We start from the raw sequence: 24,969 nt of genomic DNA on the forward strand, positions 1-24,969 counted from the left end.
AATTCCTGGAAGCTGAAAATGTCTCAGTTATTCCATGGCCTGCATACTCACCAGACATGTCACCCATTGAGCATGTTTGGGATGCTCTGGATCAATGTGTACTACAGCATGTTCCAGTTCAAGCCAATATCCAGCAACTTCACACAACCACTGAAGAGGAGTGGGACAACGTTCCACAGGTCACAATCAACAGCCTGATCAACTCTATATGAAGGAAATGTGTAGTGCTGCATGATGCAAATTGTGGTCACGCCAGATACTGACTGGTTTTCTGATCCACTCCCCTACTTTTTTTAAAGGTATCTTTGACAAACAGGTGTATATCTTTATCCCCAGTCATATGAAATCCATAGATTAGGGCATGATTAATTTATTTCAATTGATTGGTTTCCTTATATGAACGGCAACTCAGTAAATCTTTGAAATCGTTGCATGTTGCATTTCTGTTTTTGTTCAGTATACTCTATATACATTTTACTTACAGGTGGTCTCAGGAATCAAACCTGCTGTCTTGGCATAGCAAGCACCATGCTCTACCAATTTAGCTACAAAGGACCACTCTTGGTAAAAATGAAAGCGAATGCTCATTACGGAGTTGATAACCATCAGCTGACGTAATCGAAAGAAGATTACGTTGCCTGAACAAGCACCCTTTTTTAGCCAAGAGCCAGGCTTTTCCTCAGGGTACTCCTTCACACACAGAGGTCAAAAAGGCATCTGTGTTTTTGAGCCTTTTATCTGAAATCTGTATGTTTTTTTTTTTTACATTTATTTTTTACAAAGCACACTTGTCAGAGAGGACAGAGGAACATCAATCAACAGGTTGTACTGCTGACAACGTCTGAACATAAGGGCAATAATGTGCTGCACTTTCAGAAACACTCTGTAGTACAATGGACATGTTTACCATCCTATTTACATACCACATAAATGGACTGAAATTCACAACCTAAAAGGATAAACATTCATATCAAGAATATTAATTTATCGGACTTACATAGAGACATACTGTGTCCTGACAATACTTGCTTTGTGTGTTTGGTATGCTATGTGACACTACATCACTATTGTTTGACCTCTTAAGGATCTGACCATTTTTTTATATTTTTTTTGTCTAAAATGACATACACATATCTAACTGCCTGTAGCTCAGGACCTGAATCAAGGATATGCATATTCTTGATACCATTTGAAAGGAAACACTGACATTTATGGAAATGTGAAACTAATGTAAGAGAATATAACACATTAGATCTGGTAAAAGATAATACAAAGAAAAAAAACTTTTTTTTTGTTGTTGTTTTTTTGTTCCATTATGTTAAAAATGCAAGAGAAAGGCCAATATATGACTTAGGAATCTAGGCGCAATTTAGATTTGGGCCACTTGATGTCAGCAGTGTATGTGCAAAGTTTTAGACTGATCCAAAGGACCATTGCATTTCTGTTCAAACTGTATCAAGACTGCCCAAATGTGCCTAATTGGTTTATTAATACATTTTCAAGTTCATAACTGCGCACTCTCAAACAATAGCATGGTATTCTTTCACTTTAATAGCTACTGTAAATTGGACAGTGCTGTCACGTTCGTTGTAACGATGAGACCAAGGCGCAGCGTGATGTGAATACATTCTTCTTTAATAAAAGGAAGAACACTAAACAAACTATACAAAACAATAAAACAACCATGAAGCTATAAACTACTCGTGCTGACATGCAACTATACATAGACAATAACCCACGAAATACCCAAGGAATATGGCTACCTAAATATGGTTCCCAATCAGAGACAACGATAAACAGCTGCCTCTGATTGAGAACCAATCTAGGCAACCATAGACATAAAAACCCCAGACATACAAAAAATACAAAAAACGAAACCCACCACCCTTGTCACACCCTGACCTAACCAAATAAATAACGAAATCAAAGATAACTAAGGTCAGGGCGTGACAAGTACAGTTAGATTAACAAGATTTGAAGCTTTCTGCCAACATCAGATATGTCTATGCCCTGGGAAATGTTATTGTTACTTACAACCTCATGCAAATCAACCGTCCCGCAGGGAACACACAATCCTGTAGAGGTTGAACCTTGCTGCTCCTTTTTCCTACTTGAGATAAAGAGAGAGCTGATCTTTGGATAAGGCTTTAACAACTGTTTAAATCAAGGTGTCATTCCTTCCAGCAGTATTTAAATACAGGCTGACTATTGTACATGGCTGGGAGGGAGGCCACAGCCATGCTGGCATCTGCATGATAACATAACTGCTGTATGAAAGACAAAGTAGATTTGGTTCAATTCAACATAAACAAACATCAATCAAAGCTGTCCAGTTCCATTCATGGGAGGATGCAGTTACAGGGCAAACAATTGTATACACTACAAAGACTATCTAGTGTTTTAATGATAATATATACTGAAATATAATGGAAGGAACTGATGTGATGGTGTCTCAAGGGGGTTTGTTCAAAAACGCATCCTTCCCTCCTCTCTTCCGTAAGGTAATCCCTGATCTTTAGGTGATTGGAGAAAGCAATAGAATATACCCCCGGTTAATGAATCCTCCGCCTCCTAAACCACAATGAAATTAAATCAAAATAACCAGTTGACACAGGCACCAAAAAATTGCTCAGAACTGTCGGAATTCTGAAGTGGTCCAAAAATAGTACATGTACTAGGTACTATAACGATCAAAGAAATAGAATGGAAAACAACTTGCGGCAGAAACAATTTAGGGGAAAACTTGGCAAGAAATGAGAGGAAAGTGAGCAAGAAATTGAATCTTTCCTTCCAGGCTCTTGTCATGGGAGATCGTCCGACTCCTTGGATACCTTCCCAGTTAGCCACATCACTCTCAAGTGTACCACACAGCCTCTTACTGTATGATGTAGGCAAGCTCTGACAGGAAGAGTCTCAAAGAAAGCCAAACGTGACACTATACTAAAACAGTTCTAACACACTGACCATGTCAGAAAGATCACTACAGCTGAGGAGATCTATGCTCTCTATGACCTACACAGAGAAAATCAAATGTTTGGAGGACCACATCTTTAATTTCATACAAACGGTTTAAAACAGAACAGCCCACATGTCAAATGTAATTTCATGCTATTTTAGAGACTAATTCAAATATTATATCCTCCTTTCTAGAGCCACTACAAATTAGAGTGGGCTGTACCACTACTAGAGCCAATATCCTTTGAATAAACTCAGGGAAAATACTAATTTGAGCTGGAGAGTGTTATAAACAGGCAATGAAAGGTGATTATGGAGGCAAAGATCACCTGTGTTAATAAAGAAGTAAGTTCACAGACAGCAGCCTGGAGAGTCCGGGAGTAAACATACACACCTCAGATGCTGTCAAAGACTCGGTCTACTTACTCTACTTGCAAGGTGTGTGTCAAAGCATCTACTAGGAGTATAATAACAGTATAATAGGAGAGTCCATTTGGATGAATGATCTCCAAATGATCTGATAAAAGGAGGCATTGCTTCAGCATAGCTTGGGAATGACTATCCAGAAGAATGAGGTGGGGTTGACTTGCTGACCGAGAGAAACAACACAAGCTCTGGATGCAGTGAATACTGAATATACACGGAGTGTAAAAAAACACGTTCTCTTATTTAGTTGAACCCCTTTCGCCCTCAGAACAGCCTCAATTTGTCGGGCATGGACTACAAGTTGTCGAAAGCGTTCCACAGGGATGCTGGCCCATGTTGACTCCAATGCTTCCCACAGTTGTGTCAAGTTGGCTGGATGTCCATTGGGTGGTGGACCATTCTGGATACACACAGGAAACTGTTTGTATTTCTTTATTGAATAATTATTTGTTCCATATTTACATTACATTTCACAACACATTAAGTGTGTGCCCTCAGGCCACTACTCTACTACCACATACTATCCACAACACAAAATCTGTGTGTATAGTGCGTATGTCATGTGTTTATGCGTGTGTCTGTGCCTGTGTGAGTGTCTGTCTAACAGACCACTGTAAATCTTTTGTCTTGCCCATTCAGCCTCTGAATGGCACACATACACAATCCATATCCCAATTGTCTCAAGGGTTGAAAATCATTCTTTAACCTGTCTCCTCCCCTTCATCTACACTGATTGACGTGGGTGTGCTGAGGATTATTTTTGTCCGCTCATACAAAGGCCTAGTTCACACATCTTGTGATTTATTATTATTATTTTGTATTACTATTATTTATTTATTTTGATTTACCAGAGGGTGCTGCAGCACACTCAACACCCCTACTTCCCGCTGCTATGCAAGGGGCTGGATCTGGATGGACCATGGAGTCATCACCAGTAATAGGTTTGTATTGACATTTGTCAAACGGTGTTGTCATGTCTACAGGGTCTCTTCTGTGGGGTATGTGCATGACATAACAGCTATAGATATGGGAAAACCGCAATAGGTAATAATAAAGTTAACAATTAATTTACAGTAGAAACAACAACTAAATATGAAAGGAGAGATACTATTTAGAAACCTTAGTTGCAGAAGTGCAATAATAATTTTTAAATTTTACCACTATTATGGCACTGTCCACTGTATCACCACAGAAACAGTGGGAGCGGTTGACACAATCGCCAACTCCCTCACAAACTCCCTCTTTCCGCCACTCTCTCTGTTTCCCTCTCGGACAGGTTTTGGAATGCTGACCCCATCCACCACAGAGGGCAAAGTCCTCCTGGTAATCTACGGCCTGCTGGGCTGCTCTGCCATCCTCTTCTTCAACCTCTTCCTGGAGAGGGTCATCACCATGTTGGGCTTCCTCGTGCGATGGTGCCACCGGAGGAGAACACACAACAGCAGGCAACGGGACAACAGCAACCAACCCAAGGGTGGAGGAGAGGAAAGAGACATGGAGGGTTCGAAAAGATGGGTGGAGGCCCTCTGTGTATTCTGTCACTCTCGTACTTTTTGATGCTACCCTAGTGTGTGGCGTGTGGTGCTTCCATGCTTTACTCTGCCATGGAGGGCTGGAGCTACATCGTGTCCCTGTAATTTTGCTTCGTGGCCTTCAGTAGGATGGGCTTCAGGGACCTGGTAAACAGCCAGGTAGAGTCCTACGGAGGAGCCCCCAGTGGAGGGGACGAGCCCCCTGTGTGGGGGGGGAGCAGTTAGCCACCTACCAGGCCACCTACCAGGTCACCTACCAGGTCACCTACCAGGTGGCTAACTGCTTTCCTCATGCTCCTGGGGTTATGCTGTACCTACAACCTCTTCAATGCTCTCTTTGTCATCAGAAACAGGGCCTGAACTGGATCCTGGGTCAGCTGATCCATCTGTGTAGCTGCCTGTGCCACGACAGACCTCTACGATGCCCACTGTTGCCCATGTTCTTGCCAAACCCGGCAGGTAGATGCTTGTGTGCTGATGCCACAGTGGAAACCTTGTGCCATAGGAACATGGGTTTGAGCACCACCAAAGACAGAGAAATGGGGAAACATGGATGCAGGCTTCCCGGAGGGGATGTCACACAAGTCGGACTACCATGACTGGTACGATATCTCCTAACTGGAGGGACACTGGCTACAAAATATCCGGCATTTACCTGAATATAGACAACACTGATAACTGAAGGTATAATCTTTCGTAATTAAGTTACTTGGAACCTTTTTTTCATCTTTTTATGCTGTATCCTTAATGTATTCAATGTATCGTGGAACCAGTTTTACTCTCCCCATAAAGTGCATTAGGCCTGTGATGCTGGTTGTAGGACAGTACTTAGCATAGTTTAGCATGTACACTTGTTTGTGGTTTCATGATGCAGTTTGTCTCCACAAGAGGGAGCACGTTGATAAAGCCATGTGGATTTTGTTATGATGGACTGCATATTCTACTGTTCCAACTTTTTTCAACTACTGTCCTGACTTTTTATTGTGTGCAAATAAATGAAGGACAGAAAAGACTAGACACTCCAGCAAATTCCCTCTGACATTTCCTCCTCCTTGCCTCTCAATAACTGGTCCAGGGTCTGTTATGTCGATGACTATGATACAGATCCACAAACAGAAAAGTGGGAGTTAGGTCTGACTAAATATTGTTACCACCTTCATATGACACACAAATGCAATTAAGAATTATTGCTACATCTCTACTTGTATGTACACAAAGGAGCAGTTATTATAGACCCATGGCATGGTTCCATTTAAATGTCATTAGTACTGAGGTGAAAAATATGATCAACATCATACATGTTTCCTTATCATATAGACCTACATGATGTCAGACTACTATACTACTACCAGACTAGGCTACTGCAAACGGTTTACATATTGACCAATTAGTCATATCTGAAATCAGCATATTCAAAACCTATATTAGCACACAGTGAACGATTTATCCAACAGCAAATTATAAAGTCATTAGTTCTGCAATGTATAGATCCAATTTGGCGCAATGCAGTTTACAAACAGCCAATTACAAAACCGGGTACTTTTCTGCCCGTTTCTCTGGACCAATAAGGATCTGCGTTACATTGACCAAGTTGAAGCTCATCTCATTGCACCACTGTGGTCATACTTGATCAAAAATAATAGCGATCAAATTACAATGTGCAGTATATCCATTTCAAATATTGGCTATTGTTCACCGCTTCGATAGACTGAAATAACGAGCGCGTCTGCTTCTCGTCAATGCACGAGCGTAGCGCAAGCAAATAGTGCAAATAGGACAATTACATTCTTTTTTTAATGAGTAACGGGACGTTCTAGGCAATGAGTGGGTGCAGTGGTCAATATAAAGTGAATAAATTATTATTCTGACGCATTTGGTGTGCAGTTAAGATTGGCAGGTTCGTGGGATGGGGGGGGGGGGCGAAATATGTCACTTCGCGGAGCGATATAGTGCAAATGAGGCCACATCGGCAGTGACGCGGTCCCTAGTGTTTCCGGGCAACTTCGCAGAGAAGAGACTAACGAATAACATTTCAGGACTAAACAACGATATATACGTTGACTACAGGTAGTTTGCCAGCCACAAGGGGAACATTGACTATTTAGTACTTCATATTTTCCAAGTTTGAAGACCTAACATAATAAAATGGTGAGTATAGCCACACACATCCAAGCGAATGCTATAGCCAGCTAGCTAACGTTACCTGACTGTCATAAATTCGCTAGCTAGTTATCTAGCTAACATGAATTCGTATTGGGTTCGAGCAACGTCTGTTGTTAACTAGCTATATGTCCGTAAACTAGCTAGTTAAATAAGATGTGACTGACAAAATTTATCGGTTTGGCAGCACAACTGTTCATATCACCACCTGGCCGGGCTGTTGGCTCGGCGTTGCAATAACCACGAAATGGCAGTTGGAAAAGCTCATAAGGACTCAGTGGATTACGGACAATAAGACAACTCTTGATTGTGGGCCCTTATTGTTTGTCGAGGAGTTAGCCATGGCTAATTTTACATACGGCTAGCTAAGGTCATTTGTTTGACTCGTATCGGAGTTAACGTTATCTAGTTAATGTTGGTGTACGAATGGTGAGTGGGCGTTGTGCTTGTGGTTAGCGCTGTTTGATGTTATAACCTAACACTGCCAATTGAATGAACTTACTCGATAGTATTAGTTGGCAAGTGAACTTGTGTTGTGTCATGTTTTCAATAACATAGCCAGCTGGCAATATGATCTAGCTAGTAATACTTGTTGTGCATCGTGTTGCGTAGGTATTGAAAACGAAATTTTCGCGACATTTGAGCCTTCGCCGGTGGTGTTGTTGCGTATTGCACCACGTTGATCCGCAGTCTGCTGTTCGTGAATGATCTTCGTTACCACCCCTCCTTCCTTGCCCCTCTCTACCACACGCCTTCCGCCCCCCCTGCATTGAACCACATGGTTGGTGCAGTATACTGACACTGGATCCGCAGTGCATGCGTTGCAAAAATGAGACTAAAATACCTTGCGTGACAAACGAAGGCATGTGCTCTGCTTTATCCCTCGAAATTGCTGTTTTGGGGGATGAAAGTGAGGCCTTGGTGCTAAGTCTGCATTATTCATGGTGGTTTGTTTTGCCTTAAAGGATAAAACGCAATTAACAATCTGAAGATCTTGCAATCTGCCCGCCAAAGACCGCAACAATTCACTACCTCACAGTGAATACGATATTAACAGCCTTTAACCAGGACTGTACAGTATGGCACATGGGATCTCATTACTTCTCAAAGACAACACTGTTTTCCTGAGTCATTTGGTGCTTGACACTAGCTTATAAATGCTCACACCCAGGACTACACTAACTGAATCCTTAACCACTGCTTGCTTCCTCATCCAGCTGTGTGGACAGAATAAGCTGCAGTCTGCTTGCTTGCTGCCCTTTCCTTCTTCCTCTCCTGATGTGACTCACTGAGAGAGCAGAGTACATGTCCTGGGCTAAATTCTTTCTTAACTGTACTGAACTTCTGCTAAATGCAGAATCATATAATGCAAAATGCATCATATGGGGATGATATTCATATTTTGATAACTTGAGTGCTGACAAGCAAAACATTAAGACTTTCTCAACAATGGACTAATAACTATATTTTTAAAATGTGTTTTAACTGTAATGAACATGTCTTGATTAAAATCAGTGTGCCCCTGGCTTTGTCAGTTGTGCACACTAACCTATTCCCTTGGTGTTTTATTTTCTGAGGTGCATGCACACTTTCACAGATGTGCACACTTTCCCTCTCAAGCAATTAATGCTATACATGTGGTGACAAATCTAAAGACCCACAAAAAGCAACAGATGGTAATAGACACTGTGCTACATTGGCGACCCTGTTCGTGCCACTCTAATTATAGCAGGTGTACTGAGGTGTATTTATACCCATCCCTGATCACACTTCCTCAGCCCAAAGTGTGCTGGCTGACTGACTGAGACAGGCCTCATAAGACCTTCGTCCTCAACTGATGGGAGGGAGAATAAGGCCTCCGAGCACGCTCTGGGTGGAAATCTCAATGGAGCAGACACATTGTCGCCCAGTTTCTTACACCATTTTATATACTGTGTGTGTATATATATATATATCTCTTTAACTAGGCAAGTCAGTTAAGAACAAATTCTTATTTTCAATGATGGCCTAGGAACAGTGGGTTAACTGCCTTGTTCAGGGGCAGAACGACAGATTTTTACCTTGTCAGCTTGGTGATTCGATCTTGAACCTTTCGGTCCAACGCTCTAACCACTAGGATACCTGCTATATATATATATATGTGTGTGTGTGTGTGTGTGTATATATGTATATGTATATATGTGTGTGTGTCTAAGCGCCACAGTCCCAGACAAGAGTTTGGACACCTACTCATTCAAGGGGTTTTCTTTATTTTTTACTATTTTCTACATTATAGCATAATATTGAAGATATCAAAAATGATGAAATAATATAGTAACCAAACAAGTGTTAAAACAAATGAAAAGAGATTTTATGTTTGAGTTTCTTCGAAGTAGCCTTGATTAGAGGTCGACCGATTCTGATTTTTCAATACCGATTATTGGAGGACCAAAAAAGCCGATACCGATTAATCGGACAATTTTATTTTTAATAATGACAATTACAACAACCCTGAATGAACACTTATTTTAACTTAATATAATACATCAATAAAATCAATTTAGTCAAGTAAATAATGAAACATGTTCAATTTGGTTTAAATAATGCAAAAACAAAGTGTTGAAGAAGAAAGTAAAAGTGCAAAATGTGCTAACGTTTCAGTTCCTTGCTCAGAACATGAGAACATACGAAAGCTGGTGGTTTCTTTTAACATCACTCTTCAATATTCCCAGGTAAGACGTTTTAGGTTGTAGTTATTATAGGACTATTTCCCTCTGTACCATTTGTATTTCATTAACCTTTGACTATTGGATGTTCTTATAGGCACTTTAGTATTGCCAGTGTAACAGTAAAGCTTCCGTCCCTCTCCTCGCTCCTCCCTGGGCTCGAACCAACAACACAACGACAACAGCCACCCTCGAAGCAGCGTTACCCATGCAGAGCAAGGGAAACAACCACCCCAAGGCTCAGAGCGAGTGAAGTTTGAAACGCAATTAGCGTGTGCTAACTAGCTAGCCATTTCACATCGGTTACACCAGCCTCATCTCGGGAGTTGATAGGCTTGAAGTCATAAACAGTGCAATGCTTGACGCACAACGAAGAGCTGCTGGCAAAACGCACAAAAGTGCTGTTTGAATTAATCTTTACGCGCCTGCTTCTGCTACCACCGCCATTTCTTTCCTTAATGCATTTGAGCCAATCAGTTGTGTTGTGACAAGGTAGGGGTGGTATTCAGAAGACAGTATGGACTTGGTCTTTTACCAAACAGGAATATGACAAGAACAGCTCAAATAAGCGAAGAGAAACGACAGTTCATTCTTACTTCAAGACATGAAGGTCAGTCAATGCGGAGCAAGTGCAGTCGCAAAAACCATAAAACGTATGATGAAACTGGCTCTCATAAGGACCGCCACAGGAAAGGAATACCCAGAGTTACATCTGCTGCAGAGGATACGTTCATTAGTTACCAGCCTCAGAAATTGCATCTCAAATATCAGACACATCTCAACATCAACTGTTCAGAGGAGACTGCATGAATCAGGCCTTCATAGTCAAATTGCTGCAAGGAAACTACTAAAGGAGACCAATAAAAATAAGACTTGCTTGGGCCAAGAAACACGAGCAATGGACATTAGACCGGTGGAAAGTAGTCCTTTGGTCTGATGAGTCCAAATTTGACACTGCTGTGTCTATTGTGAGATGCAGAACTAGTGAATGGAGGATCCACGCATGTGTGGTTTCTACTGTGAAGCATGGAGGAGAAGGTGTGATTGTGTGGGGGTGCTTTGCTGGTGACACTCTCAGTGATTTAGAATTCAAGGCACACTTAACCAGCATGGCTACTACAGCATTCTGCAGCAATACGCCATCCCATGGTTTGCGCTTAGTGGGACTATCATTTCTTTTTTTCAACAGGACATTGACCCAACACATCTCCAGGCCGTAGAAAGGGCTATTTTACCAAGAAGGAAAGTGATGGAGTGCTGCATCAGATGACCTGGCTGCCACAATCACCTGACCTCAACCCATTTTGAGATGGTTTGGGATGAGTTGGACCGCAAAGTGATAGAAAAGCAACCAACAAGTGCTCAGCATATGTGGAAACTCCTTCAAAATGGTTGGAAACGCATTCCTCATGAAGATTGCTGAGAGAATGCCAAGAGTGTGCAAAGGGTGGCTGCTTTGAGGAATATAAAATATATTTAGATTTTTACCTTTTTTTTGTTGGTTACTACATGCATATCTATTATTTCATAGTTCTGATGTCTTCAAAGGAAAGACCCTTGAATGAGTAGGTGTGTCCATACTTCTGACTTGTACTGTATATATCAAATTGTATTGGTCACATACATGGTTAGCAGATGTTAATGCGAGTGTTACAAAATGCTTGTGCTTCTAGTTCCGACAGTGCAGTAATGTCTAACAATTCCCCAACAACTACCTAATACACACACACACACACACACACACAAGTAATTGGATATAATAAGAATATTTAAATATATGGATGAGCAATGACCGAGCGGCATAGGCAAGACGCAATAGATGGTGTAAAATACATTTGAAATCGGAAGTTTACATACACTTAGGTTGGAATCATTAACTTGTTTTTCAACCACTCCACAAATGTCTTGTTAACAAACTATAGTTTTGGCAAGTCGGTTAGGACATCAACTTTGCAAGACACAAGTCATTTTCCAACAATTGTTTACAGACATTATTTCACTTAATTCAATGTATCATAATTCCAGTGGGTCAGAAGTTTGCATACACTAAGTTGGCTGTGCCTTTTAACAGCTTGGAAAATTCCAGAAAATGTCATGGCTTTAGAAGCTTCTGATAGGCTAATTGATATACTTTGAGTCAATTGGAGGTGTACCTGTGGATGTATTTGAAGGCCTACCTTCAAACGCAGTGCCTCTTTGCTTGACATCATGGGGAAATCAAAAGAAATCAGCCAAGACCTCAGAATTTATTTTTTTTAGACCTCCACAAGTCTGGTTAATCCTTGGGAGCAATTTCCAAACGCCTGAAGGTACCACGTTCATCTGTACAAACAATAGTACGCAAGTATAAACACCATGGGACCACGCAGCCATCATACCGCTCAGGAAGGATACGCATTCTGCCTCCAAGAGATGAACGTACTTTGGTGCGAGAATTGCAAATCAATCACAGAACAACAGCAAAGGACCTTGTGAAGATGCTGGAGGGAACCGGTACAAAAGTACCTATATCCACAGTCAAATGAGTCCTATATAGACATAACCTGAAAGGCCGCTCAGCAAGGAAGAAGCCACTGCTCTAAAACCGCAATAAAAAGCCAGACTACGGTTTGCAACTACACATGTAGACAAAGATCATACTTTTTGGAGAAATGTCCTCTGGACTGATGAAACAAAAATAGAACTGTTTGGCCATAATGACCATCGTTATGTTTGGAGGAAAGCGGGTCAGGCTTGCAAGCCGAAGAACACCATCCCAAACGACCCCAAGCATACTTCCAAAGTTGTGGCAAAATGGCTTAAGGACAACGAAGTTAACCTATTGGAGTGGCCAATCACAAAGCCCTGACCTCAATCCTATAAAACATTTGTGGGCAGAACTGAAAAAGCGTGTGCGAGCAAGGAGGCCTACAAACCTGACTCAGTTACACAAGGTCTGTCAGGAGGAATGGGCCAAAATTCACCCAACTTATTGTGGGAAGCTTCTGGAAGCCTACCTGAAATGTTTAACCCAAGTTTTTAACAATTTAAATGTGATGAAAGAAATAAAAGCTGAAATAAATAATTCTCTCTACTTTTATTCTGACATTTCACATTCTTAAAATAAAGTGGTGATCCTAACTGACCTAAGAGAGGGAAAGGATTGAACTGATTAAATGTTTGGAATTGTGAAAAACTTGAGTTTAAATGTATTTGGCAAAGGTAAACTTCTGACTTCATCTGTACATATGAGATGAAACATGCAACATATCTAAACATTAAAGTGGCATTTATTAATGACTAGTTATTCAGTTATTAAAGTGGACATTGATTTCTGGTCTGTAGGTAGGCAGCAGCCTCTGTTAGTGAGGGCTTTTTACAGTCTGATGGCCTTGAGGTAGAAACTGTTTTTCAGTCTCTCGGTCCATGTTTTGATGCACCTGTACTGACCTCGTCTTCTGGATGGTAGCGGGATGAACAGGCAGTGGCTCGGGCGGCTGTTCTTGATCTTTTTGGCTTTCCTGTGACATCGGGTGCTATAGGTGTCTTGGAGGGCAGGTAGTTTGCCCCCGGTGATGGGTTGTGCAGACCGCACCGCCCTCTGGAGAGCCTTGCGATTGAGGGCGGTGCAGTTGCTGTACCAGGCAGCGATACTGCCCGACAGGATGCTCTCGATTTGTGCATCTGTAAATGTTTGTCAGGGTTTTAGGTGACGAGCGCAATTTTCTTCAGCCTCCTGGGGTTGAAGAGGCACTGTTGTGCCTTCTTCACCACGCTGTCTGTGTGGGTGGACCAGTTTGTCTGTGACATGTATGCCAAGGAACTTAACTTTCCACCTTCTCCTTTCGATGTGGAATATGACAACAGCCAGTGAAAGTGCAGGGCGCCAATTTCAAAACATTTAAAGTTCCTCATACATACATGTATCTCATACCATTTTAAAGCTAATCTTGTTAATCCCACCACTGTGTCGGATTTTTCAAATATGCTTTACAGCAAAAGCACCACAAACGATTGTTAGGTCACCACATAGCCACAGAAAGACACAGCCATTTTCAAGCCAAAGATTTTCCAGCTAGAGTCACAAACACAAATAGAGATGAAAAATGAATCACTCACCTTTTGATCATCTTCATCAGATGACACTCATAGGACTTCATGTTACACAATACATGTATGTTTTGGTTGATAAAGTTCATATTTATCAATATGAGTTTACATTGGCGCGTTACATTCACTAGTTCCAAAAACATCCGGTGATTTTGCATAGCCACATCATTCAACAGAAATACTCATCATAAATGTAGATGATAATACTAGTGTTACACATGGAATTATAGATATACCTCTCCTTAATAACCTCTTACAGCCACTGAGATGCCAGCGTCTCACCTAGCCAACAGGAAATGGAAGTGCGCAACGCCAAATGCTAATAGTACTCGATAAAACTCTAACTTTCATTAAAACACACATACAGGGTACTGAATTAAAGCTACACTCGTTGTGAATCTAGCCAACATGTCAGATTTTTAAAATGCTTTTTGGTGAAAGCATGAGAGGCTATTATCTGATAGCATGCAACACCCCGAAATACCTGAAGGGGATATAAACAAAATAATTAGCGTAGCCGGCGCTACACAAAACGCAGAAATAAAATATAAAACATTCATTACCTTTGATGAGCTTCTTTGTTGGCACTCCTATATGTCCTATAAACATCACAATTGGGTATTTTTTCCGATTTAAATCCGTCCATGTATACCCAAAATGTCCATTTATATAGCCCGTCTCCTGGACAGTCTGTGGTGGATGGAGCGAGACATGATGTCCCAGATGTGCTCAATTGGATTCAGGTCTGGGGAACAGGCGGTCCATAGCATCAATGCCTTCCTCTTGCAGGAACTGCTGACACACCAGCCACATGAGGTCTAGCATTGTCTTGCATTAGGAGGAACCCAGGGCCAACCGCACCAGCATATGGTCTCACAAGGGGTCTGAGGATCTAATCTCGGTACCTAATGGCAGTCAGGCTACCTCTGGCGAGCACATGGAGGGCTGTGCGGCCCCCCAAAGAAATGCCACCCCACACCATGACTGACCGACCGCCAGACCGGTCATGCTGGAGGATGTTGCAGGCAGCAGAACGTTCTCCACGGCATCTCCAGACTGTCTGTCACATGCTCAGTGTGAACCTGCTTTCATCTGTGAAGAGCACAGATGCGCCAGTGGCGAATTTGCCAATCTTGGTGTTCTCTGGCAAATGCCAAACGTCCTGCACGGTGTTGGGCTGTAAGCACAACCCCCACCTGTGGACGTCGGGCCCTCATACTACCACCCTCATGGAGTCTGTTTCTGACCGTTTGAGCAGACACATGCACATTTGTGACCTGCTGCAGGTCATTTTGCAGGGCTCTGGCAGTGCTCCCCCTGCTCCTCCTTGCACAAAGGCGGAGGTAGCGGTCCTGCTGCTGGGTTGTTGCCCTCCTACGGCCTCCTCCACGTCTCCTGATGTACTGGCCTGTCTCCTGATGTACTGGCCTGTCTCCTGGTAGCGCCTCCATGCTCTGGACACTACGCTGACAGACACAGCAAACCTTGCCACAGCTCGCATTGATGTGTCATCCTGGATGAGCTGCACTACCTGAGCCACTTGTGTGGGTTGCAGACTCCGTCTCATGCTACCACTAGAGTGAAAGCCCTGCCAGCATTCAAAAGTGACCAAACATCAGCCAGGAAGCATAGGAACTGAGAAGTGGTCTGTGGTCCCCACCTGCAGAACCACTCCTTTATTGGGGGTGTCTTGCTAATTGCCTATAATTTCCACCTGTTGTCTATTCCATTTGCACAACCGCATGTGAAATGTATTGTCAATCAGTGTTGCTTCGTAAGTGGACAGTTTTGATTTCACAGAAGTGTGATTGACTTGGAGTTACATTGTGGTGTTTAAGTGTTCCCTTTATTTTTTTGAGCAGTGTATATACAAACGCTCATTCTGGTCAGTGTTACGTCGGACAAAAACTTCAAAGTTATATTACAGGTCAGATAAACTTTTCAAACTAAGTACAGAATCAATCATTAGGATGTTTTTAACATATAGCTTCAATAAAGTTCCAACCGGAGTATTCCTTTGTCTTCATGAGCAATGGAACGTAAGTGGATACCATGAGGAATAAGCGTGATCAGAAAATGGCACGGTCATGGGTGAACAGGGAGTACAGGAGGGGGCTAAGCACGCACCCTTGTGGCGTCCCAGTGTTGAAGGTCAGCGAAGTGGAGATGTTGTTTCCTACCATCACCACCTGGGGGAGGCCCGTCAAAGTCCCTGACCCAGTTGCATAGGGCGAGCTTGTGACCCAGGGCCTCCAGCTTAATGATGAGCTTGGAGGATACTATGGTGTTGAATGCTGAGCTGTAGTCAATGAATCGCATTCTTACATAGGTATTCCGCTTGTCTAGATGGGATTGTGCAGTGTGATGGCGATTGCATCTTTGGACCTATTTGGGCGGTATGCAAACTGAAGTGGGTCTAGGGTGGCAGGTATGGTGGAGGTGATATGATCCTTGACTACTCTCTCAAAGCACTTCATGATGACAGAAGTGAGTGCTATGGGGCGATAGTAATTTAGTTCAGTTATCTTTGCCGCCTTGGCCACCATTGTTCCTGTACCCATCTTGAAGCAAGTTGGGACAGCAGACTGGGATAGGGAGCAACTGAATATGTCTAAACACACCAGCCAACTGGTCTGCGCATGGTTGGGGATGTGGCTACGGATGCCAGCAGCCTTGCGAGGGTTAACCTCTCTGGTACCAGGGGACTCTAGCGTCCCACCTCGACAACAGCCAGTGAAATTGCAGGGCGCCAAATTCAAAACAGAAATCCCATAATTAAAATTCCTCAAACATACAATATTATCCACCATTTTAAAGATAATCTTCTTGTAAATCCAACCACAGTGTCCGATTTCAAAAGGCTTTACTGCGAAAGCACAGCAAACGATTATGTTAGGTCAATACCTAGTCACAGAAAAATACATTTTTCCAGCTGAAGATTCACAAAAAGCAGAAATGGAGAGAATTAATCACTAACCTTTGATCTTCATCAGATGTTACTCATAGGATATTCTTGTTACACAATACATGCATGTTTTTCCCCCCGCTAAAGTTCATATTTGTATCCAAAAATCTCAGTTTACATTGGCGCGTTATGGTCAGAAATGCATTGTCTCAAACAAACATCCGGTAAAAGTGCAGAGAGCCACATCAAATAACAGAAATACTCATGATAAACATTGATAAACGATACAAGTATTAAGCATGGAAATATAGATAAACTTCTCCTTAAAGCAACCGCTGAGTCAGATTTCAAAAATGCTTTACGGTGAAAGCACACTTTGCGATTATGTTAGGTCAGCTCCTAGCCACAAACCCATACAGCCATTTTCCAAACAAGGAGAGGTGTCACAAAAGTCAGAAATAGCATTAAAATGAATCACTTACCTTTGATCTATATCTGGTGACACACCCATGTCTCCATGTTAGACAATAAATGTTTGCTTTGTTTGATAATGTCCCTCTTTATGAGCAAAACCCTCATTTTTGTTCGCCTTTTGTCCAGTAATCCGAATGCAGAAGGCGCGTGCACTAATTCCAGGACTAAACGTTTTTTTTTATAAGTACAATAAAAGTTAGTAGAAACATGCCAAACGATGTTTTAAAATCAATCCTCCTGTTTTTGTCATAAATAATAATATTTCAACTGGACAAAAGCTTTGTCGATAGGAAAGGAGAAACAAGGTGGGTTCACGATCAGGGCGCATGGCTGATGAATGGAAATTTCCACTGGCCACTGATTGAAAGTTTTTCAGAGTAAAAGCCTGAAACGATGCCTAAAGACTGGTCACATGGGTCGGTCCTAAGTCTTTGTATGGTGTATAGGCTTTCAATGGAAAAATAGCCTTTCAAAATAATAGTACTTCCTGGTTGGATTTTCCTCTGGTTTTTGCCTGCCATATCAGTTCTGTTATACTCACATACATTATTTTAACAGTTTTGGAAACTTTAGTGTTTTCTATCCAAATCTACTAATTATATGCATATCCTATCTTCTGGGACTGAGTAGCAGGCAGTTTAATTTGGACACGCTTTTCATCCAAAATTCCGAATGCTGCCCCCTACCCTAGAGAAGTTAAAAAGTTTAAATGTCTTACTCATGTCGACCACAGAGAAGGGTGGGAGGACAGTCCTTGTTAGTGGGCCGCGACGGTGGCACTGTATTATCCTCAAAGCGGGCAAAGGTGTTTAGTTTGTCTGGAAGTGAGACGTCGTTTCCTATAGACACGAGACGTATGTGGCAGGGTCTGAGCCGTTGAATTGCCACTACTGTGCCCCTATACTGACATTTCGCATGTTTGATTGCCTTGAGGAGGGAATAACTACACTGTTCATATTCGGCCATATTCACAGTCCTCTTTCCGTGGTTAAATGCAGTGGTTCGTGCTTTGTTTTGCTCGTGCTGATATTTATTTATTTTTCTGCGTTGTGGTTTTAAATTAATTTGCTAGGTATTACTACACTGTTGTAGCTATAAACAAGCAATTGTTGCACCTGCAAAACTGAGACCAATAAAGTTTGATTTGAAATTGCAAGTACTAGAAACAGATCTAATTGGCGGGAATGCGCTAACTGGCCTAAGATCAGTGACCACATTTTTTAAATATTCTGGAAAATATCCTGTGTTAACTAGATTACTAATGCGTTGATTCTATCCATGTAAGGCATTCTGGTGAGCACTACTGTATTTAGTGTTCTGGGGCTAGTTAGGCTATGACAGAAGAGAAGCTGTATGTATCTAACTAGTTGAGAAACGTGGCCTACCAAATGTCGGAAATTATAAGCAGAAATGTAGGGGTGAAAGTAGCCAGTACGCTATGTGGTCCAATACAGAATATCAGCCAAAGAAATTATGGAGGATTGACCACGGAAAAAAATATTAACTGGGTAAGATGTTTACATGCCACATTATCCCGTTTTCGGGTTATTGTAAACCGGAAATGCTTATATGCGTCAACTCAAACAGAATACTTGAGTATTCCAAATAATAATGTGGTATCAGTGTGCATGTGAACGTTGTCCTACTCCTGTGAGCACTGAGGTTATGAGTGAGCGTATCACTGCCATGTCAACTCATCTGATCTCATGTGAATACGATGGAGCAGGTATGGTTTTACACATAGGAGTAAAAGAGCAGCCATTAGGCGACTGGCGTAATTTACCTCAATTAGGCTATAATATATCAGGGGCAGTGGACAACTCTCACTCTTGCTTCCTCTCATCTTCACAGGCTGACCAACTGACTGAGGAGCAGATTGCTGGTGAGTACTATCCCTAACCCTGAACAGTGAGGTTCTTTCTGTCCATTTTCAAAGCTCTTCAATCCCAGTTAGTAGACGTGACTGAGTTCACGTCGGTTGGCAGATAATGTGGGTCCTTAGGCTCTTGACTCCTCAAGGTAGTACTAGTGACCAACATTGTAGGCTGCTCTGCCTGTTTAGTTTGTACAACTGCTACTAATCTTGTACAAACCATTCTTTAGTATTTGTATGTTGTTTTTTCTTCATCTGCACAATTGTGTGAAATCAATATGTTTGAATGCATTCTGGGAATTTGCCCTTACCTGTCCAGTTCTCTCACATCAGTGCAGATGAAGGATAGGAAGACAATTTAGACTGGACATAGCCAATATAGTAATTTCCACCAATCCCACACCGTTCCCGTAATCAGAGTTCAAGGAGGCGTTCTCACTGTTCGACAAGGACGGTGACGGCACCATCACCACCAAGGAGCTGGGCACTGTCATGCGCTCTCTGGGACAGAACCCTACTGAGGCAGAACTACAGGACATGATCAACGAGGTAGACGCTGATGGTAAGATTAGAGAGATGTGTACAATGACACACACACACACACTGACTTACTCATTCACACTTGCTGATGCACACGTATGGTCAGAACCCAACAAGGCTGACCCTTGTACATTATTGACATGGTGGATGAATGGGAACGCACACACAAACATTGCATAATTACTGGCCCAACGCTCTTAACCACTTGGCTACCTGCCGCCCTCCCTGGATGGCACCATGGCTCTGGTTTCATGGTGGATCACATTTCAAATATCCAATGTTCCCACACAACAGAGGCTCACCCGCAGAGTTGGAGGACTCTAGATGGATTTAACATGTCTTTGGCATGGACATGCAGCTCGTCAGCATGTAGTCCTAAAACCGGAAATGATTTACCTTTTTGGCTCGTTCAGCCATTCCTATGGGGGAAATGAATGGGGTTTTGGTATAAAAGCCGATAAGATCTGAGGTTAACACTGGCTTAGGAGATCTTTCACGTTGTGTTCTATAAAATATCAGTCCGTTAACATTCCGTTTATAAATTATGAAGCCTGTATGTGCTTGTATTGATTACATAAGTGTTTCATAATTCACAAAGTGACGTTGTCTGATGAACATTATCTCATAGAACAAAGCGTGTAAGTTCTAAGCTTGTTTATCCAAAAACCCCACTTGTTGTTTTTGGCCAATAAGCAATGGTAAAGTTGGTGCATACAAAAAACCCCATTTACTATTGCCATTTAGGGCTTCCACCATTTTGACAGTAGTAAACTAGGTGGGACTTCCTATGGGTTAAGGAAGGATCACATGATTCCACCCGGGTCATCAGCAGGGATCAGCCAATGAATTATACTTGTGAGGTGGCAGAAATGCGCCAACCTTGGCTTTTATCTGTTCAAACAACACACTAGGTGGTGTCTTGCACCCTTTCAGTTTTTGTCAACTCATAGAAGAAGAAAATGGACTACTTAAAAATGGAGATTGAGTCAATGGTGCTGCCCTTGCAATCGGATGCAAAGAGGATATTGTTTTTGAGCTCATTCCAAAATGTCCCAACAAGATCTCAACACTGCTCTTTCTGAAATAAAATGAGTCTTTGTCTGTGCACACAAACGTAAAATCAAGACTGTCTTGTTTGTCCTCAGGTAATGGAACGATCGATTTCCCAGAGTTCCTGACAATGATGGCAAGGAAGATGAAGGACACAGACAGCGAGGAGGAGATCAGAGAAGCCTTCAGAGTCTTTGATAAGGTACTCGCGCTCCACACCATCTCCTTTTGATTGTTGTACCCAGTCAATTGGAAATGTGCTTAGTGTTTTGGAACATGAGCCATTTTGTTGATCTGTTTTAGTTTTTTTTGTGTGGAGTTGTGAATATTGGACCAAAGGGATTGTAGGGGGGAGAGAGAGACTAACACTTCATGTTTTAGGAATGTGATGTTGAACGTGTGATGGACAATGGCGCCACTGCTCGTGTACATGCCTCTGCAATCCTGATGTGTTAGTCATCATGGTTGTGTCTCCTTAACTGTGTTGCTGAGAGGAGGGCTTTGTTTGTGGACAGGGAGCGGAGTATAATGTTACCCGCAGGCAGATTATTGCAGTGCAGACATCTGAGTCACAAGCTAATAGGGAGAGCTCATTGGCTGGGTTTATATTGCTTTGTGCAGCCTGGAACAATGCAACCCCTTTAAACAGAGCCTTGTGATTTTGGGAGTGTGTATTTGCGGTTGTTTGTTTGCAGCCTATTTGACGGATCAATGTGACTAAGGTTTGTTTCCTTGGGACATTTCTGCAACTGTCCTGAAGAACCTTGGTTACTGCTACGGTGCCAGTCTGCTAGGATGCCAGTCTGTGTCAGCATTCCCCTGCTCTGTTTATCATCTCTCCCTTTGCGAATCTTGAGACTTGGCAGCGCTAGAGCCAGAGAACGCCAGGCTGCGGCTGGGTGAGCAGATGGACCAGAGCCATGCATGTCTCTGGCTGTCACACAGATGGGGCAGCCAGGGACCATTTTAATTTACCAGCAGACCAGATAAGCCCGGGCTGTGTTCAGGAGAGGGAGATGTCACTGATTGTTCAGATAGGAAACTCTTGTTTAGACCTAATCTCATTCTGACAGGTCAAAGTACTGTATGTAGAGCCTTCGCTCTTTGCCTATTGAATGAGCCTGTTCTCCCTGTAGGATGGGAATGGCTACATCAGCGCGGCAGAGCTGCGGCACGTCATGACCAACCTCGGGGAGAAGCTCACAGACGAGGAGGTGGACGAGATGATCCGCGAGGCCGACATCGATGGAGACGGACAGGTCAACTATGAGGGTGAGCTCAACGTCCTTCCGCTTTCCCGCTCGTGTTTGCAGATCTAAAGGAAATGGATAGGTGGAAACAAAATGGTGGAAGCTCCCCTTAGTAAGCCCGTTGCAAGCCAAGGTGGAGCTATCACTGTATTTCTTAAACTTCCCCGGTACCTTAAGATTTGCAAAAAAGCTCTCCTAAGGGCAATAGATTATCTTAAAAAATGGCATTTTTCTCTCTCCTCCTTTTCCTCCCTCATCCTGCTCATCCTCATATCTACTGTGAGTTTTTTGAAGTCGGTGTCTTTCCACTGTTGCCCCTGTCAGTTAAGCCAGGACATGGCTTGTATTTACACTGAAGCAACGCTTCAGGCTTTCCTCTAGTCCTCGGGTAGGGACAAACTGGTTTTGTGCGCTTTATTTCTATTTGCTTTGATGCAAAAAAGAAAGGCAAAAAGATTGGTTTATATACATGACATGCTCCCTCACAGCTTAATAAATAATCACTGTTCATTGAATTGAAAATAGTATTGAAGACATTGATTCCTCATGTTCCAATCTTATATGCCTTGGGATGTAATCATTGTTAACTGAATGCCCTTTATTCTTGTGGATTTCTTATTTTTTTCTCCCTGTTTTGTTCTGCCTTCCAGAGTTTGTGCAGATGATGACAGCCAAGTGAAGTGGACTGTGCTCTCACACATTTCTCTCTCTCACATTGCTTGTCCTCCTAAGATCACTCTGTCTTTAAGAAAACAAACCAATAATCAAGCCAAAATGTAAAACAAAAAAATTATTCAATGTACAAAATTCTTTAATCAAAAAAAAATCCAACTACTTCTACGGGATCTGTTTTAAGAGCGACTGCAGATGAATCCCTAACAGATGTTAATGGACCAAGCTTTAACGAGGCGTGAGGCCCTTACTCCAGAGTAAGATCCTTCGGAGGCTTCCAGATGCCGACTAAATTTGAGGAAAGGGCAACACGGACGAGGCAGAGGGATAGGAATCCATACCAGATATGGCTGTCTTTCCTCATAGAGAGAAGCTTACTATTTTGAGCCTTTTTCCTACCCTGAAAACAATTTAGGCTAACGGTGCAGTCACAAATCGCAGTGCTGATTTCTTACATTGAATTGGGTAACTGCCTTCTTGCATGCACCCCTTCTGAGACAGTCATGTCACAACAAGGTGGTTCTGATCCCATTGTGGATTGTATACACACTGGAGGTATATACATAAATATATTGCTATACACTGAGTGTACAGAACATTGGGAACACCTTCCTAATATTGAGTTGCAACCCCCCCCCACCCCACTTGCCCTCAGAACAGCCTCAATTTGTCCGGGCACGGACTCTACAAGGTGTCGAAAGCGTTCCACAGGGATGCTGGCCCATGTTGACTCCAATACGTCCCATCGTCGTCAAAGTTGGCTTGATGTGCTTTGGGTGGTGGCCCATTCTTGAAATACACAGGAAACTGTTGTGTGAAAAACCCAGTTGTGTTGCAGTTCTTGACACACACTCAAACTGGTACGCCTGGCACCTACTACCATGCCACGTTTAAAGGCACTTAAAACTTTTGTCTTGCCCATTTAACCTCAATGGCACACATACACAACCCATGTCTCAAGGCTTAAAAATCATTATTTATCCCGTCTCCTCCCCTTTAAGAAGTGACATCAATAAGGGATCGTAGTTTTTACCTGGTCAGTCTATCATGGAAGAGCAGGTGTCCCTAATGTTTTGTACACTGTTATATATAATTTGTAAAATACATGTCACTAACGGTTGGTGCACGAATTACAGTGGAAGGAGTTTCATTGGTGCTAGGTTGAGAGAATTCTCCCATCCCTAAGGGGTTGTAGGGAGTTGATTTAGAAAAGCACTGGTTGGTTGGTTTTAATAGGCTTTTTTAAAGTTTTTTTGGGGGCAGGCTGTTGTCTTTCATTCTCATACAAGGCTTTTAATTTCCCAGCACCATTGACCTATGGCATAGGAGTATGTAGATGTGCAGTTTCAGATCGTTGATTATGGTAACACACTTTGAGAGCATTGCTGTAAATATATTTTATCTGCTAACATATATCCTGATACAAATATTAATGTTCTGCTTTTTAAATGTGTTATCAAATATTAATATATGAATTAAACATTTTGGTCACAAATATTACTGTATCTAAAAGTTTGCATGACCTATTGTTGATCTAGTATGACCTGTGATGTTTTGAAATGTGCCATAATACTCAAAAGCCTCAATCTTCTTGCAAGAGCAAATTAGAACATATGAATATACAATATAAACTATATACAGTACATACCTATTTGCACTTTGGTGTAAATCGTATATTTGGAAATGTTCTGAAAAAGTCAACGTTGCTGCTGCTGGAATAACTCATTTTGTCTCTTGCTCCTATGGATTTGTCAGATCCTCATGTTGTCAAGTGTTCACATCTTTTATCCGTGCTCTGCTTGCTGTTCTACTGAACAGAGTATATATTCACTAATATATTTATTTTTGTCAGTGAGTTGAAAAAATACATTTCAGGCTGGTATAAATTAAGGGTTTAAAATGTATTTAGGGTTGAATGGCAGGAATGCTAGCGTAGGTATTGAATTGTTGCTTAAAAGACAACTTTGGGACTAAAACTTTCTGGCTAGCTTTTACTGGTTGGTTAACTTTTGATTGAAAGGTTGGAAAAGACACATGGTTAAGGACTGTTAATCTTCTGGAGATAGCGTACAAATTTAAAGATGTGAAATATTGTTTGCCATGAATAAATAAAGTGACTGTAATTCACTATGACTCTCCTTGTCTTGCGTAATACTTAAATTGCCATTTTCATTGCTCACTTGTTTGTGTAAAATGCGCTGACTTTAGCATGTACTCATGGCAGTTATTTGGAGTATGGATGGAACTTCAACTCAGTTCCTTTAGTGTGTGTTTCCCAGGCTGCCAGTCTCCTTGCAGTCTTCATAATATCCTTTACAAGACACCCTCTGAGATTGGG

The 24,969-nt window shown here is 42.1% G+C and overlaps 1 protein-coding gene across 2 annotated transcripts; it reads left to right on the top strand.

Annotated features, from left to right (window-relative positions):
* The first annotated feature begins 6,932 nt into the window (after positions 1 to 6,932).
* On the top strand, positions 6,933 to 24,764 carry calm3a (calmodulin 3a (phosphorylase kinase, delta)). 2 transcript variants are annotated; one of them, XR_016492623.1, is made up of 6 exons: positions 6,933 to 7,061; positions 19,098 to 19,128; positions 19,538 to 19,681; positions 20,805 to 21,608; positions 21,846 to 21,981; positions 22,610 to 23,038. XR_016492623.1 is itself a non-coding variant. In XM_021587410.3 (6 exons), the coding sequence occupies exons 1-6, from the start codon at positions 7,059 to 7,061 to the stop codon at positions 22,636 to 22,638; spliced, it is 450 nt and encodes a 149-aa protein (XP_021443085.1). In that variant the 5' UTR covers positions 6,933 to 7,058; the 3' UTR covers positions 22,639 to 24,764. The 2 variants fall into 2 exon arrangements, 1 of the variants encoding a protein (XP_021443085.1); XM_021587410.3 differs by having other exon boundaries at positions 20,805 to 20,911; positions 22,610 to 24,764.
* The last annotated feature ends 205 nt before the right edge of the window (positions 24,765 to 24,969 follow it).

The sequence above is a fragment of the Oncorhynchus mykiss genome, chromosome 27 (assembly GCF_057628025.1).
Source record: "Oncorhynchus mykiss isolate SJ-2025 chromosome 27, ASM5762802v1, whole genome shotgun sequence".
NCBI lineage: Eukaryota > Metazoa > Chordata > Actinopteri > Salmoniformes > Salmonidae > Oncorhynchus > Oncorhynchus mykiss.

What these genes read in the sequence shown, in the direction of transcription:
- calm3a (XM_021587410.3), top strand. An exon ending in GACTGAGGAGCAGATTGCTG is followed by an intron (nt 19,129 to 19,537) that starts GTGAGTACTATC and finishes TCCCGTAATCAG; the next exon opens with AGTTCAAGGAGGCGTTCTCA. An exon ending in CGGACAGGTCAACTATGAGG is followed by an intron (nt 21,982 to 22,609) that starts GTGAGCTCAACG and finishes TCTGCCTTCCAG; the next exon opens with AGTTTGTGCAGATGATGACA.